At 39.4% G+C, this 18089-nt stretch overlaps 4 protein-coding genes across 4 annotated transcripts; all 4 read left to right on the forward strand.

Annotated features, from left to right (window-relative positions):
* The first annotated feature begins 266 nt into the window (after positions 1–266).
* On the forward strand, positions 267–4237 carry LOC133576816 (protocadherin gamma-A8-like). Its single transcript, XM_061930157.1, has 2 exons — positions 267–2654; positions 4232–4237. Exons 1-2 carry the CDS (start codon positions 267–269, stop codon positions 4235–4237), a joined length of 2394 nt encoding a protein of 797 aa, XP_061786141.1.
* Positions 4238–4588: 351 nt separating this feature from the next.
* Positions 4589–7136, forward strand: LOC133576815 (protocadherin beta-15-like). The gene has a single exon (XM_061930156.2). The coding sequence runs from the start codon at positions 4686–4688 to the stop codon at positions 7134–7136; it is 2451 nt and encodes an 816-aa protein (XP_061786140.1). The 5' UTR covers positions 4589–4685.
* A 1950-nt stretch (positions 7137–9086) lies between these two features.
* Positions 9087–11525, forward strand: LOC133576814 (protocadherin beta-15-like). The gene has a single exon (XM_061930155.1). It carries the CDS (start codon positions 9087–9089, stop codon positions 11523–11525), a length of 2439 nt encoding a protein of 812 aa, XP_061786139.1.
* Positions 11526–13518: 1993 nt separating this feature from the next.
* LOC133576813 (protocadherin beta-15-like) lies at positions 13519–18001 on the forward strand. The gene is made up of 2 exons (XM_061930154.1): positions 13519–15912; positions 17984–18001. Exons 1-2 carry the CDS (start codon positions 13519–13521, stop codon positions 17999–18001), a joined length of 2412 nt encoding a protein of 803 aa, XP_061786138.1.
* The last annotated feature ends 88 nt before the right edge of the window (positions 18002–18089 follow it).

The following is an 18089-nucleotide window of genomic DNA, read 5'->3' on the forward strand; positions in this document are numbered from 1 at the left end:
TATGATGCCTGGCTGAAAATATGCCGTGCAATACGATAAAAAGACTGACGGTGTCGCTGTAGGATTGCAGACCTTTTAATACACGCTCAGCACTCCACCCTAATCTGCAGGCTGAGCGGTCAACATTTACTCTCAGTCGGCAAGAAAGCTGTTTTTTTCTATGCATGCTCCTCAGTTTCATGACTGATATATGCATTTACGGGGTCATATTTGGGAGTTAACTTGTGCGGCTATTTGCTCATACAACGGACGTGTTTTGTGACGGGATGGGAGACAAAGGATTTTCTGAGCGCGTCTCCATCTTCTGCTTTGTTTCTTCCTTCGTGATGATGGCCCTGCGTGTTAACGGAGATCTGAGTTATTCTGTGCCTGAGGAAATGAAACAGGGCACGGTTGTCGGGAATATAGCCAAGGACCTCGGAGTTGATTTGAAGACGTTTGTTGCACGCAAGCCTCGGTTTAATTTTGAAGAGACTCGGAGAAGATACTGCGCAATCAATCTGGGCACCGGCGATTTGATGACGTCGGAGAGGATTGACAGAGAAAGCATATGTGGAACGAAACCTTCCTGTGTCATCAAAGTGGATCTGATTTTGGAAAACCCTTTGGAGCTGCAGCGCGTCAGTATTCATATTCAGGATGTAAATGACAACTCTCCAAAATTTCGGGAACAGTTAATTGAAATGGAAATACGCGAGTCGGCAGAGAAGGGCAGCCGTTTTTCCATCGAACAAGCGCATGATGCAGATATAGGTCAAAATGCTGTTCAAAGATATAATATACAGAAAAACGATAACTTTATTATTTCTGTAGACAACAACAAGGTTGAACTAATTTTAGAAAATAAACTTGACCGAGAAAAGCTAAGTGAGATGAATTTGCTTCTCACAGCTTTAGATGGCGGCTCTCCTCAGAGATCAGGTACAGTAGTCATTCACATCACTGTGCTGGATGCTAATGATAATGCACCAATCTTTAACCAAGCTGTTTATAAAGCCAGGCTGCCTGAAAACTCTCCTCCTGGTACAATAGTGATCAAAGTCAGTGCTACTGATGCTGATGAAGGAGCTAATGGAGATGTCACTTATAACTTTGGCCATGTTTCTAATCCTGATTTAAATGTATTCTCAATTAACCCCAAAACAGGTGAAATTAAACTATCTGGTGTGACTGACTTTGAGGAGAGCAACTCTTATGAAATAAAAGTGCAAGCGAAAGACGGTTTAGGGCTGACATCCTATGCTGAAGTTATAATAGATGTCACTGATGTAAATGACAACGCTCCTGTGATTATTTTAATGTCACTGTCTAATCCAGTACCAGAGAATGTGTCACCTGGTACAGATGTGGGCATTATTAATGTTCAGGACAGAGACTCTGAGAAGAACGGACAGGTCCACTGTTCTATTCAACAAAATGTCCCCTTTAAGTTAGTTCCTTCTATTAAAAACTATTATTCTTTGGTGACTACTGGGCAACTTGACCGTGAACTAGTGTCTGACTATAACATTACAATCAGTGCCACTGATGAGGGCTCTCCTCCTCTGTCCTCCTCTAAAAGTCTCCACTTATCTGTAGCAGACATCAACGACAACCCACCTGTGTTTGAGGAACAGTCCTACAGCGCATATGTGAGTGAAAATAACAAAGCTGGCTCCACTTTATGTTCTGTTAGTGCTCGAGACCCTGACTGGAGACAGAACGGTACCGTGATTTATTCTCTGTTAGCCGCTGAGGTGAACGGTGCACCGGTGTCCTCCTATGTATCTGTTAACGGAGAAACAGGTGTGATTCACGCTGTCAGAACGTTTGATTACGAACACCTGAGGAGTTTTAAAGTCCACGTCATGGCCAGAGACAACGGTTCTCCTCCGCTGAGCAGCAACGTGAGCGTCAGTGTGTTCATATCGGATGTGAATGACAACTCTCCTCAGATACTGTACCCCTCCCCAGAGGGTAACTCCTTCATGACCGAGCTGGTTCCCAAAAATGCACAAGGAGGCTCTGTGGTGTCCAAAGTGATATCGGTGGACGCAGATTCGGGACAGAACGCCTGGCTGTCCTATCATATTGTCAAGTCCATTGATCCAGGACTTTTCACCATTGGTCTCCACAGTGGAGAGATCAGGACCCAGCGGGATATTTCTGAATCGGACAGCATGAAACATAACCTGATTGTGGCAGTGAAAGATAACGGACAGCTCCCTCTCTCTGCCACCTGCTCCATGTATTTACTTATTTCTGACAACTTGGCTGAGGTGCCAGAACTGAAGGACATTTCATATGATGAGAAGAATTCCAAACTGACGTCTTATTTGATCATCGCGCTGGTGTCTGTGTCCACCTTCTTTCTGACCTTCCTCATCATCGTCCTGGGTGTGAGGTTTTGTCGCAGGAGAAAGCCCAGACTGTTGTTTGATGGAGCAGTTGCCATCCCCAGCGCGTATCTGCCTCCTAATTACGCAGATGTTGACGGCACAGGAACTTTACGCAGCACCTACAACTATGACGCCTACTTGACAACAGGTTCTAGAACCAGTGACTTTAAGTTTGTGTCTTCTTACAATGACAACACGCTGCCTGCTGACCAGACTCTGAGGAAAAGTCCTTCCGACTTTGTTGATGAGCTTCATGATTCGTTTGACCCTTTGGAGGTAAGCAGCTATGCACATTTGAAAACTTGCCTTTTCTGTTTGGGAACAGCATCAACATTGGAGAAAGTTAGCAATATCTAATATTATTTGCCTTCTCATATATCATACTTCAGCACACAACAAAGACAGTAAATCACAGATGTTCTGATGTCTGCTTTTCATGGTTGTTGTAGTTCCTGTTATTTCATTTGTTCCTGGTTCCTCTTTGAGTACACTGTTGAACTGTTGGTTCTTTGTATTTTCCATTTTGAGGGATTCAGACTTCATTAAGCGTGCGTTAAAACACATGACTTCTACTTACATTCTCTCAAAGATTAACTGTATTTTGAATAATATTATTATTGACTTTTGAATTGTAAATATAAAAATACCATTACTAACATTTTAACACGTTGGAATTATGAAAAGCTGTTCAATCAATTGTAATTCTTCCGATGATTGACCTGGCATTATTTTCTTGTGTTCATCTTTTTTATTGTCTCTCCTTGAGTGGTATATTAACACTTTACCTTACTGTAATTTTAGATCCATGGAAAACCTGATTATTCTTATGTTTCTTTATACATCATGTTCTTGTCATTCTTGCTTTTGCTATGTGAGTATCATTTCATTCCATCATGTCATGCCCACTGACATCAAAACACATGAATACGTGGCTAGTTGTCCTTTGTTTAAAATACATAATCATGTAACTCAAGTTTGTTGGATAACACATTATTTGACAGCTCATGTTTTAAGTATTGGCCCTAAAAAGCACCAGAAAAATGTATTTTTCTTTGGGGTTGACTAAGTTGTGTACAAAAAAGTATTTTGTCATCTGATCATTATGATGACAGGAAGTGGATTGAAATTCAATATGCAATTTGTTTCCCCTTTGGCTTTACTTAAGATTCCGCTTTTCCGGCAAGGCTTTCCGCATTTGGTTGGAGTGTGTCTGTGGGGATTTTTTGACCATTCATCCAGATAAGTGGCCTAGTGATTAGAGTGTCGGCCCTGAGTTCGGTAGGTTGTGAGTTCAAAGCCTGGCCGAGTATACCAAAGACTATAAAAATGGGACCCATTACCTCCCTGCTTGGCACTCAGCATCAATGGTTGGAATTGGGGGTTAAATCACCAAAAATGATTCCCAGACGTGGCCACCGCTGCTGCTCACTGCTTCCCATCTCCCAGGGGGTGCTCAACGCTGATGGGTCAAATGCAGAGAATAATTTTGCCACACCTAGTGTGTGTGTGTGACAATCATTGGTACTTTAACTTTAATAAACATTTGTGAGGTCAAAAGTCACTAATATTGGACCTACAGAAAATCATGCTTCCTCTACAGTTCATCAAATGTGTTTAATATAATTATGTGTGGTTATTCAACACAACCACTATATTTATTATACCTGAACATCTATTGGAAAATATTGTTAGAAATTAAGTTTGGTATGGATCCTCTCGGAGAAATGATAACTTTAGACAATTTCTTCTGTGATTGTAATATTTTGTGTCCATATTTTTGAGCTTGCTAATATCATTATGTGTGGTGCTGAAACAATTTTCTCGTTTTTCTGTGCTGCCTCCTTAAATTTTAGCTGTAATGTAGCTCTTGTTAGAAAACTGCCATTTTTACAGTTGTTTTTATTTCTTCTCGATATCTGTTTTATTCAATAATTTCTATCTACTCTAATAATATTTCCTTTTCATTTAATTATGCCTATAACTAACTTAAAACATCCCATTTTAACAGCGATGGAAAACTTGAGTCCCACTTATCGGGATTATCTCACTTTTTTTATTTTTTTTTTTAGAAAATATTTACATCTATTTGTTATGTCGACAAATGTACTCTAGGGGTCAGTATGTACTCATGAAATCCTGAATAATCCACCCTTTTATATTCACACACGTACCAGATTTTATTATTGTGTGGATCTGCTCGAGATGCTGGATAACATGACTGTGGAGTTAAAAGCTTTGGATGTTTGAAGGGATCAACCATATTGTTTTCATCTGTTTAACATTTAAAAAATAGTAGTTTTTGGTAGAATGGAGAACAAAGGATTTGCGTCTTACAGCTACGGTCTTGCGTTTCTGTTCTTTTTCCTCCACACCATCAATGGAGACGTGAGCTATTCTATACCGGAAGAGATGAAACAAGGATCGGTAATTGGGAATATCGCCAAGGATTTGGGACTTGATTTGGGCCAGTTATCTACTCGTGAAGCACGCATTAATCCTGAGGACAACAACGTTCAGCACTGCGGCATCAACCTCAACACTGGTGACTTGATTGTTCACGAGCGGATTGACAGAGAAGGTCTTTGTGGCAAAAAGGCTTCATGTGTTCTTAAACAAGAACTTGTGCTGGAAAATCCATTAGAGCTGCACCGTATTAATATCCGTGTTGTCGATATTAATGATAATTCACCACAGTTTAATGAGGATTCAGTTAAATTTGAAATCCGGGAATCAGCAGTGAAGGGTGCTCATTTTCTTCTTAGAGAAGCACATGATGGAGACATTGGTGAAAATGCTGTTCAAAGCTACACTTTACAGCAGAATGATCATTTCAAATTAAATGTAAACACTAAACCAGGTGGGCGAAAACACTGTGAATTGGTCTTAGACAAAGAATTAGATAGAGAAGCGGAAAAAGACATCACGCTCTCTCTGACTGCATATGATGGCGGCTCTCCTCAGAGATCAGGTACAGTAGTCATACATGTCACTGTGCTGGATGCTAATGATAATGTACCAGTGTTTAGTCAGACAGTCTATAAAGCCAGTCTGCCTGAAAACTCTCCTCTCGATACATTGGTGATCACAGTGAGTGCAAGCGATGCAGATGAAGGATTAAATAGTGAAATTACATATGCATTTGATCATGTATCTGATGAGGATAGTAATGTATTTACATTGCATCCGAAAACTGGAGATGTGAGAGTGGCTGGTGTTGTTGATTACGAGAAAATGTCATCATATGAAATGCAAATAAATGCGATTGACGGTTTAGGATTAATTTCATATTGTTCTTTAATTATAGAAGTTACTGACACAAATGACAACACCCCAGTTATACAACTGAAGTCACGGTCTATTGCAGTACCAGAGAATGTGTCACCTGGTACAGAGGTGGGCATCCTTCATGTTCAGGACAGAGATTTTGAGCAGAACGGACAGGTCCTCTGCTCCATTAAACAAAATGTCCCTTTTAAATTAGTTCCTTCTATTAAAAACTATTATTCTCTGGTGACTACTGGACAACTGGACCGTGAACTAGTGTCTGATTACAACATTACAATCAGTGCCACTGACGAGGGCTCTCCTCCTCTGTCCTCCTCTAAAAGTCTTCACTTATCAGTAGCAGACATCAACGACAACCCACCTGTGTTTGAGGAACAGTCTTACAGCGCATATGTGAGTGAAAATAACAAAGCTGGCTCCACTTTATGTTCCGTTAGTGCTCGAGACCCTGACTGGAGACAGAATGGTACAGTGATTTATTCTCTGTTAGCCGCTGAGGTGAACGGTGCCCCGGTGTCCTCCTATGTATCTGTTAACGGAGACACAGGTATGATTCACGCTGTCAGAACGTTTGATTACGAACACCTGAGGAGTTTTAAAGTCCACGTCATGGCCAGAGACAACGGTTCTCCTCCGCTGAGCAGCAACGTGAGCGTCAGTGTGTTCATATCGGATGTGAATGACAACTCTCCTCAGATACTGTACCCCTCCCCAGAGGGTAACTCCTTCATGACCGAGCTGGTTCCCAAAAATGCACAAGGAGGCTCTGTGGTGTCCAAAGTGATATCGGTGGACGCAGATTCGGGACAGAACGCCTGGCTGTCCTATCATATTGTCAAGTCCACTGATCCAGGACTTTTCACCATTGGTCTCCACAGTGGAGAGATCCGGACCCAGCGGGACATTTCTGAATCCGACAGCATGAAACAGAACCTGATTGTGGCAGTGAAAGATAACGGACAGCCCCCTCTCTCTGCCACGTGCTCCATGTATTTACTTATTTCTGACAACTTGGCTGAGGTGCCAGAACTGAAGGACATTTCTTATGAGGAGAAGAATTCCAAACTGACGTCTTATCTGATCATCGCGCTGGTGTCTGTGTCCACCTTCTTTCTGACCTTCCTCATCATCGTCCTGGGTGTGAGGTTTTGTCGCAGGAGAAAGCCCAGACTGTTGTTTGATGGAGCAGTTGCCATCCCCAGCACGTATCTGCCTCCTAATTACGCAGATGTTGACGGAACCGGAACTTTACGCAGCACCTACAACTATGACGCCTACTTGACAACAGGTTCTAGAACCAGTGACTTTAAGTTTGTGTCTTCTTACAATGACAACACGCTGCCTGCTGACCAGACTCTGAGGAAAAGTCCTTCCGACTTTGTTGATGAGCTTCATGATTCGTTTGACCCTTTGGAGGTAAGCAGCTATGCACGTTTGAAAACGTGCATTTTCTGTTTGGGAACAGAAAGTTAGCAATATGTAATATTATTTGCCTTTTCATATTTAAGTCATACTTCAGCACACAACAAAGACATAGTAAATCCCAGATGTTCTGATGTCTGATTTTCATGGTTGTTGTAGTTCCTGTTATTTCATTTGTTCCTGGTTCCTCTTTGAGTACACTGTTGAACTGTTGGTTCTTTGTATTTTCCATTTTGAGGGATTCAGACTTCATTAAGCGTGCGTTAAAAACATATGACTTCTACTTACATTCTCTCAATGACTAACTGTATTTTGAATAATATTATTATTGACTTTTGAATTGTAAATATAAAAAATACCATTACTAACATTTTAACACGTTGGAATTATGAAAAGCTGTTCAATCAATTGTAATTCTTCCGATGATTGACCTGGCATTATTTTCTTGTGTTCATCTTTTTTATTGTCTCTCCTTGAGTGGTATATTAACACTTTACCTTACTGTAATTTTAGATCCATGGAAAACCTGATTATTCTTATGTTTCTTTATACATCATGTTCTTGTTATTCTTGCTTTTGCTATGTGAGTATCATTTCATTCCATCATGTCATGCCCACTGACATCAAAACACATGAATATGTGGCTAGTTAAAATACATAATCATGTAACTCAAGTTTGTTGGATAACACATTATTTGACAGCTCATGTTTTAAGTATTGGCCTTAGAAAGCACCAGAAAAATGTATCTTTCTTTGGGGTTGACTAAGTTGTGTACAAAAAAGTATTTTGTCATCTGATCATTATGATGACAGGAAGTGGATTGAAATTCAATATGCAAATTGTTTCCCCTTTGGCTTTACTTAAGATTCCGCTTTTCCGGCAAGGCTTTCCGCATTTGGTTGGAGTGTGTCTGTGGGGATTTTTTGACCATTCGTCCAGATAAGTGGCCTAGTGATTAGAGTGTCCGCCCTGAGTTCGGTAGGTTGTGAGTTCAAACCCCGACCGAGTCATACCAAAGACTATAAAATTGGGACCCATTACCTCTTTGCTTGGCGCTCAGCACCATTGGTTGGAATTGGGGGTTAAATCACCAAAAATGATTCCCAGACGTGGCCACCGCTGCTGCTCACTGCTTCCCATCTCCCAGGGGGTGATCAACGCTGATGGGTCAAATGCAGAGAATAATTTTGCCACACCTAGTGTATGTGTGTGACAATCATTGGTACTTTAACTTTAATAAACATTTGTGAGGTCAAAAGTCACTAATATTGGACATACGGAAAATCATGCTTCCTCTACAGTTCATCAAATGTGTTTAATATAATTATGTGTAGTTATTCTACACCAAACACTATATTTATTATACCTGAACATCTATTGGAAAATATTGTTAGAAATTAAGTTTGGTATGGATCCTCTCGGGGAAATAACTTTAGACACATTTTTCTGTGATTGTAATATTGTGTTTCCATATTTTTGAGCTTGCTAATATCACTATGTGTGGTGCTGAAACAATGTTCTCGTTTTTCTGTGCTGCCTCCTTAAATTTTAGCTGTAATGTAGCTCTTGTTAGAAAACTGCCATTTTTACAGGTGTTTTTATTTCTTCTCGATATCTGTTTTATTCAATAATTTCTATCTACTCTAATACTATTTCCTTTTAATTTAATTATGCCTATAACTAACTTGAAACATCCCATTTTAACATCTATGCAAAACTTGAGTCCCACTCATCGGGATTATCTCAGATTTTTTCTATTAGAAAATATTTACATCTAATTGTTATGTCGACAAATGTACTCTAGGGGTCAGTATGTACTCATGAAATCCTGAATAATCCACCCTTTTTATATTCACACACATACCAGATTTTATTATTGTGTGGATCTGCTCGAGAGGCTGGATAACATGACTGTGGAGTTAAAAGCTTTGGATGTTTGAAGGGATCAACCATATTGTTTTCATCTGTTTTACATTTAAAAAATAGTAGTTTTTGGTAGAATGGAGAACAAAGGATTTGCGTCTTACAGCTACGGTCTTGCCTTTCTGTTCTTTTTCCTCCACACCATCAATGGAGACGTGACCTATTCCATACCGGAAGAGATGAAACAAGGATCGGTAATTGGGAATATCGCCAAGGATTTGGGACTTGATTTGGGCCAGTTATCTACTCGTGAAGCACGCATTAATCCTGAGGACAACAACGTTCAGCACTGCGGCATCAACCTCAACACTGGTGACTTGATTGTTCACGAACGGATTGACAGAGAAGGGCTTTGTGGCAAAAAGGCTTCATGTGTTCTTAAACAAGAACTTGTGCTGGAAAATCCATTAGAGCTGCACCGTATTAATATCCGTGTTGTCGATATTAATGATAATTCACCACAGTTTAATGAGGAGTCATTAAAAATAGAAATACAGGAGTCTGCAGACAAAGGAGAACGTTTTCTTCTTAGAGAAGCACATGATGGAGACATTGGTGAAAATGCTGTTCAAAGCTACACTTTACAGCAGAATGATCATTTCAAATTAAATGTAAACACTAAACCAGGTGGGCGAAAACACTGTGAATTGGTCTTAGACAAAGAATTAGATAGAGAAGCGGAAAAAGACATCACACTCTCTCTGACTGCATATGATGGCGGCTCTCCTCAGAGATCAGGTACAGTAGTCATACATGTCACTGTGCTGGATGCTAATGATAATGTACCAGTGTTTAGTCAGACAGTCTATAAAGCCAGTCTGCCTGAAAACTCTCCTCTTGATACATTGGTGATCACAGTGAGTGCAAGCGATGCAGATGAAGGATTAAATAGTGAAATTACATATGCATTTGATCATGTATCTGATGACGATAGTAATGTATTTACATTACATCCGAAAACTGGAGATGTGAGAGTGGCTGGTGTTGTTGATTACGAGAAAATGTCATCATATGAAATGCAAATAAATGCGATTGACGGTTTAGGATTAATTTCATATTGTTCTTTAATTTTAGAAGTTACTGACACAAATGACAACACCCCAGTTATACAACTGAAGTCGCGGTCTATTGCAGTACCAGAGAATGTGCCACCTGGTACAGAGGTAGGCATCATTCATGTTCAGGACAGAGATTTTGAGCAGAACGGACAGGTTCACTGCTCCATTCAAGAAAATGTCCCTTTTAAATTAGTTCCTTCTATTAAAAACTATTATTCTCTGGTGACTACTGGACAACTGGACCGTGAACTAGTGTCTGATTACAACATTACAATCAGTGCCACTGACGAGGGCTCTCCTCCTCTGTCCTCCTCTAAATGTCTTCACTTATCTGTAACAGACATCAACGACAACCCACCTGCGTTTGAGGAACAGTCCTACAGCGCATATGTGAGTGAAAATAACAAAGCTGGATCCACTTTATGTTCTGTTAGTGCTCGAGACCCCGACTGGAGACAGAACGGCACCGTGATTTATTCTTTGTTAGCTGCTGAGGTGAACAGTGCCCCGGTGTCCTCCTATGTATCTGTTAACGGAGACACAGGTGTGATCCACGCTGTCAGGTCATTTGATTATGAACACTTAAGGAGTTTTAAAGTCCACGTCATGGCCAGAGACAACGGTTCTCCTCCCCTGAGTAGCAACGTGAGCGTCAGTGTGTTAATATCGGATGTGAATGACAACTCTCCTCAGATACTGTACCCCTCCCCAGAGGGTAACTCCTTCATGACCGAGCTGGTTCCCAAAAATGCACAAGGAGGCTCTGTGGTGTCCAAAGTGATATCGGTGGACGCAGATTCGGGACAGAATGCCTGGCTGTCCTATCATATTGTCAAGTCCACTGATCCAGGACTTTTTACCATCAATCTCCACAGTGGAGAGATCAGGATCCAGCGGGACATTTCTGAATCCGACAGCATGAAACAGAACCTGATTGTGGCAGTGAAAGATAACGGACAGCCCCCTCTCTCTGCCACCTGCTCCATGTATTTACTTATTTCTGACAACTTGGCTGAGGTGCCAGAACTGAAGGACATTTCTTATGACGAGAAGAATTCCAAACTGACGTCTTATCTGATCATCGCGCTGGTGTCTGTGTCCACCTTCTTTCTGACCTTCATCATCATCGTCCTGGGTGTGAGGTTTTGTCGCAGGAGAAAGCCCAGACTGTTATTTGATGGAGCAGTTGCCATCCCGAGTGCGTATCTGCCTCCTAATTACGCAGATGTTGACGGAACCGGAACTTTACGCAGTACCTACAACTATGACGCCTACTTGACAACAGGTTCTAGAACCAGTGACTTTAAGTTTGTGTCTTCTTACAATGACAACACACTGCCTGCTGACCAGACTCTGAGGAAAAGTCCTTCTGACTTTGTTGATGAGCTTCATGATTCATTTGACCCTTTGGAGGTAGGTAACTTTTCTCACTTTGAACGTCAATGTTCTTCAACATAAACCTTTTTATGTTAATATTTTTTCATTAACTTCAACAGATAAATTATTTTCTCTGTGAGGTATGAACCGCAACTTAATCATTTGCCATTTCCCATTTTATCACCATCTTTACTGTGAAATGTTGGTCCTGATCAGCTTGTTGTAGTCCAATCCACTTTAGGTGGATACTATCAATCTGTGACTTTGGTGGTGTTGTCAAAAAGGTAGATGTGGTTCCTTTAGAACATTCTTGCTGAATTGACTGCTTTATGGAATTCGCCCCTTCAAAGTTTTTTGAGGAGAAGTGACTTAAAATCACACTGTCCTTGTTTGATTGGGACTTACAGTGTGCCTCTTTTTTCTTTGTGCGCTTCTCAACTGGTGGGAAACAGTTCTGGGTGAATCATGGACAACAAGTTAAAATACTGTAAAAAAAAAAACCAAAAAAACCACACTAAACAAAAAGTTAATTCTTCATTTTAAAGAAGACATTTAACTTTTAAGTAAAACTATATATTGAGTAAAAAAATGCAAGGAATGTAAAGATGCAGCAGTCTGATGTAATTACTCCCAAGTACTTTGGCAAACGAGCAAATTGTGAATATGACACATTCAGTATAATTCAAATACAGATTGTCCCATACAGATGAACGTTTACATTTAAACAACATTACATTTAGCGAACTATGGTAATTGTTTTGATTTTCTGTTTTATAAATATTATAGGTCTACAGTAAACAAATAAAATGAAATAAATTAAGTTAAATTAAATTGCCCAGGTGTAATCTAACTGTGTATATTAGTCTCAATTTGTCACATCCAGTACTTGATAAGTGATCTGTTCTGCCCAAGTCAGCTCGGCTAAACTCCATCATGACTCTTAATAAAAACAATCTATGGGATCCTCATGTTGTCCCTTTTGTGTTGAAACTTGTGTTATTTTATTATCTTGCACCTGAAATAACCACTAACGAGGTAGATGTTTTTAACATGAACTTTGTTTTCTTTTATTCTCTGTTAGGGAAACAATGCTTATTGGTAAAGCTTCCTGTTGTATATGGATCAATAGTGTAGCTTTGGGCCTGAAACTAGCTGTGGTTCTTTTTTTATTTTTAAAGTCACTTTCTTCTTATCTTGCTTGTCATTCCTATAATTATATCATAACTTTCCCCTTTATGACTTTGTAACACTGACACATGTGTATGCTTTTTAAAACTTGGGATTTATTTGAATTTCTTTCTAAATGTATTTTTGAAATAACATTTTAAGCTTAAAGTGCAGATCATTACATTTTAGGCTTTAAGAAGAAAGCTGGCACAATGTAACAGCCTGAATGTTTTCAATCTGTCTGACGTAAGAATTCTGTTGAGTTTAAGAATAAGATACACATATTTTAATAAACACTTGGTGCTCTTCTTTAAAATTGCATTTTGTTAAAACTCGGTTTTCCTTTGATGACGATATTATTTTCTAATCAAACTGCAATAAAATTAAAACATTTGAACATAAGGGAGTTTCTCATTGAATCACAAGAACTGCAGTCTCTTGTTGTATAACAATGAGATAACATGATCATTGTGTAATGTTTTATTACTTTTAAGCGGTGATTGAATGATATATATTGTTTACTCTTTTTTAATGTCAAACATTTATTTATGTCTCACTCATTTGCAGAAAATAGGTTACATTGCAGCAAAGCGAACTACTGAAACATAATTCATTAATTAAAGCGGACGATAGTCGTAAAAAAAAAAATATATATATATATTCACTCACTATTGTATTTTAATACAGTACAGCATATATATGACAACTGTAATTTTCTTACAGTGCACATGGTGTCAGTAGAGACCAGCAGCAGATTCATGCAAGCTTTGTGCTGTGCAGCACTCATTGTTGGATTCTAGTGTCCTTCATAGCGTTAGAGGAGGACTAAGGCAAAAAGGTTTTTTAGTGGTCGAATGATATTTTGAAAATTGAAAGTGTGTTGCATTTTAAGCGTTAATATCAGAGGATGGCGCACACACGACACATGGATCACAGATGCAGCTTCATCTTTTTCTTTGTTCTGCTCGAATATGGACACGGGGACCTGAGCTATTCTGTACAAGAGGAGCTGAAACGTGGATCTATCATTGGAAATATCGCCAAGGATCTCGGATTGGAGGTGGGGAAACTGTCTGCTCGCAGGCCTCGTGTCGACATGGAAAGAAATGACAAACAGTATTGCGGAATAAACCTCCGGACAGGAGATTTAATGGTTGCTGACAGGATCGACCGAGAGGAGCATTGCGGTGAAAAACCTTCCTGTGTTCTAAGATTCGATCTGCTGCTGGAGAATCCTTTGGAACTACACAAGTTGTCTCTGCAAGTGCAGGACGTGAATGACAATGCGCCAATTTTCCCTAAAGATGTTGTGAGGCTGGAAATCCGTGAGTCAGCTGACAAAGGAGCCAAATACCGCCTTAATGCAGCAAATGATGCAGATATCGGCACAAATTCTGTTCAAAGCTATATTTTAGAACGAAATGCTAATTTTGTGTTCCATATTCAGACGACCAATTCTGGCAATAAATACGGTGAGCTGATTTTGGATAAGGAATTAGACAGAGAAGAACAGCAGGAATTAAAATTACTCCTTACAGCAGTGGATGGTGGTTCTCCTCCCAGATCTGGTACAGTAGTCATACATATCATTGTACTTGATGCTAATGACAACGCCCCAGTTTTTACTCAGGCTGTTTATACATCATCTGTCAAAGAAGACGCCACTCTTAAAACACCAGTTATTACTGTGAGTGCATCAGATGCAGACGAGGGTGTAAATGGCGAAGTAACGTACGAATTCAGCAAAATGTCTGATAAATCACGAAATATGTTTTCTCTCAATGATAAAACCGGAGAAATATTTGTTATAGGCGAGATTGATTATGAAGAGGGATCTATGCATGAAGTGTATGTCGAAGCTAAAGATGGTTATGGACTTTCTACTGAGACAAAAGTAATAATTAATATAAATGATGTAAATGACAACTCTCCTGTGATCAATTTAAAGTCACTGTCTAATCCAGTACCAGAGAATGTGTCACCTGGTACAGAGGTGGGCATCATTAATGTTCAGGACAAAGACTCTGAGAAGAACGGACAGGTGCGCTGCTCCCTTCAACAAAATATCCCCTTTAAGTTAGTTCCTTCTATTAAAAACTATTATTCTCTGGTGACTACTGGACAACTGGACCGTGAACTAGTGTCTGATTACAACATTACAATCAGTGCCACTGACGAGGGCTCTCCTCCTCTGTCCTCCTCGAAAAGTCTCCTTTTGACTGTAGCAGACATCAACGACAACTCACCTGTGTTTGAGGAACAGTCCTACAGCGCATATGTGAGTGAAAATAACAAAGCTGGATCCACTTTATGTTCCGTCAGTGCTCGAGACCCTGACTGGAGACAGAATGGTACCGTGATTTATTCTCTATTAGCCACTGAGGTGAACGGTGCTCCGGTGTCCTCCTATGTATCTGTTAATGGAGACACAGGTGTGATCCACGCTGTGAAATCGTTTGATTACGAACACCTGAGGACTTTTAAAGTCCATGTCATGGCCAGAGACAACGGTTCTCCTCCGCTGAGCAGCAACGTGAGCGTCAGCGTGTTCATATCGGATGTGAATGACAACTCTCCTCAGATACTGTACCCTTCCCCAGAGGGTAACTCTTTCATGACCGAGCTGGTACCCAAAGCTGCACACGGAGGCTCTGTGGTGTCCAAAGTGATAGCGGTGGACTCGGACTCCGGACAAAACGCCTGGCTGTCCTATCATATAGTAAAGTCCACTGATCCGGGACTTTTCACCATTGGTCTCCACAGTGGAGAGATCAGGACCCAGCGGGACATTTCAGAATCTGACAGCATGAAACAGAACCTGATTGTGGCAGTGAAAGATAACGGACAGCCCCCTCTCTCTGCCACCTGCTCCATGTATTTACTTATTTCTGATAACTTGGCTGAGGTGCCAGAACTGAAGGACATTTCTTACGAGGAGAAGAATTCCAAATTGACATCTTATCTGATCATCGCGCTGGTTTCTGTGTCCACCTTCTTTCTGACCTTCATCATCATCGTCCTGGGTGTGAGGTTTTGTCGCAGGAGAAAGCCCAGACTGTTGTTTGATGGAGCAGTTGCCATCCCCAGCACGTATCTTCCTCCTAATTACACAGATGTTGACGGCACAGGAACATTACGCAGCACCTACAACTATGACGCCTACTTGACAACAGGTTCTAGAACCAGTGACTTTAAGTTTGTGTCCTCTTACAATGACAACACGCTGCCTGCTGACCAGACTCTGAGGAAAAGTCTTTCTGACTTTGTTGATGATATTCATGATTCATTTGACCCTTTAGAGGTAAGTAACTTTTCTCACTTTGAACGCCAATGTTGTTTTACATAAACCCTTTCCGTATTCATTAGTTGGTTAACTTCAACAGATACGTTATTGTATTTGTAAATTAAGAACCGCAACTTAACCACTTTCCATTTTACATTTTATCAATATCTTCACTGTGAAATGTTGGTCCTGACCAGCCAGTTGTAGTCCAATCCACTTTAGGAACTGAGGTAGATACTATTGATCTGTGGCTTTGATGGTTCTGTCAACATGTTTTATATCTTCCCTTCTGTCTGAGTTTGCTTGTTACAGATGTTTAACACAAGTTGGCTTTGCTTTGTTTTTCAAGCCTAAATTGTTGTACATAGGGCCTATATGCCCTTAATTTGTTTGTAAAGGCACGTGGCTCCTTTAGAACATTCTTGCTGAACTGAGTGCTTTATTTCATGTAGTTTCCCCCTTCAAAGTTTTTTGAGGAGAAGTGGCATCAAATCTTGCTGTCCTTGTTTAATTATGACTTTCAGTGTGCCTGTTTTTTTTTTTTTTTTGTGCTTCTCAACTGGTGGGAAACAGTTCCGGGTGCATCATTGACAATAGTGTAAAAAAAACAAAAATACACACTAAACAAAAAGTTAATTCAACATTTTGAAGAAGATATATAACTTTCATTTAAAAAAAATAAAAAAAATAAATATATATATATATATATATATATATATATATATATATATATATATATATATATATATATATATATATATATATATATAGTGTTAAAATGCAAGGAATGTACACATGCAGCAGTCTAGAACATTATGAATATGACACATTCAGTATAGTACAAATTCAGATTGTCCCATAGGGATGAACATTTACACATTACATTGAGTAAAATGTAATCATTTCTCTTGATTTTATGTTTTAGGCCTACAGTACCAAAACAACAACTAAATTACCCAGGTGTAATCTGACTGTGTATGTTAGTCTTACGAAGTCACATCGAGTATTGATAGGTGATCTGTTCAGGTTATCTGTTCTGACAAACTCAGCTGGGGTAAACTCCATCATGACTCTGAATAAAAACAGATACATAAATGTATGGTATTTGCATAATGTCACTTTTGTGTTGCAACTTGTGTTATTTTATTATGTTGCACCTGATATAACCACTAACGAGGTAGATGTTTTTAACATTGACTTGGTTTTCCTTTTTTCTCTGATTGGGAAACCCCCCTCCCCTAAAAATGGTCTATTGGTAAAGCTTTGTGTTGTATATGGATCAATAGTGTATACTTCAATAATAGGGCCTGCAACTCGCTGTGATTCTTTGTTATTTTTAAAGTAACTTTCTTATTATCTTGCTTTTCCTTCACTGTAATTATGCCATATCTTTCCCCTCGTGTCTTTGTAACACTAACACACATGCGTTATTTTTAAAACTTTGGAAGAACATGTTAAGATTAAGGTGCAAATCATTCAATTTTAGACTTTAAGAAGGAAGCTGGCACAATGTAACCGCCTGAAAATGTTCAATCCGTCTGACGTAAGCATTCTGTTAAGTTTGAGAATAAGATACACATTTTCTAAGAAACATTTTGTTGCTCTACTTTAAAATCGTATTTTGTTCAAACTCGGTTTTCCCTTGATAAATATATTAGTTTTTATTTAAATTATGCAATAAAATTCAAATATTTGAACATACAAGAGTTTGTCATTGAATCACGAGAACTGCAGTCTCTTGTTGTGAGATAACATGATCATTTAGTATTGTTTTATTACTTTTAAGAGGTGATTTAATATTGTATATGTTTTCCTCATTTTGAATGTTAAGCATGTATTTATGTCTCACTCATTTGCAGAAAATAGGTTAAATTGCAGCAAATAGAACAATTGAAACTTAAATCATTTATCAAAAGCGGATGATAGATAAAAATATATATTCTCTCACTATTGTATGTTGATAATAATACAATGCAGCATATATATGACAACCGCAATTTTCTTACAGTGCACATGGTGTCAGTAGAGACCAGCAGCAGATTCACGCAGGCTTTGTTTGTGCTGTGCAACACTCATTGTTGGATTACAGTGTTCTTCAGAGCGTTAAAGGAGGAGGACTAAGGCAAAAGGGGTTTTTAATGGTCGAATGAGCTTTTGAAATTTGGAAGTGTGGTGCATTTTGTGCGTTAATATCA

Source organism: Nerophis lumbriciformis, linkage group LG36 (assembly GCF_033978685.3).
Source record: "Nerophis lumbriciformis linkage group LG36, RoL_Nlum_v2.1, whole genome shotgun sequence".
Taxonomy (NCBI): domain Eukaryota; kingdom Metazoa; phylum Chordata; class Actinopteri; order Syngnathiformes; family Syngnathidae; genus Nerophis; species Nerophis lumbriciformis.

What these genes read in the sequence shown, in the direction of transcription:
- LOC133576814 (XM_061930155.1), top strand. Translation starts at nt 9,087, where the DNA reads ATGGAGAACAAAGGATTTGCGTCTTACAGCTACGGTCTTGCCTTTCTG.
- LOC133576815 (XM_061930156.2), top strand. Translation starts at nt 4,686, where the DNA reads ATGGAGAACAAAGGATTTGCGTCTTACAGCTACGGTCTTGCGTTTCTG.
- LOC133576816 (XM_061930157.1), top strand. Translation starts at nt 267, where the DNA reads ATGGGAGACAAAGGATTTTCTGAGCGCGTCTCCATCTTCTGCTTTGTT.
- LOC133576813 (XM_061930154.1), top strand. Translation starts at nt 13,519, where the DNA reads ATGGCGCACACACGACACATGGATCACAGATGCAGCTTCATCTTTTTC.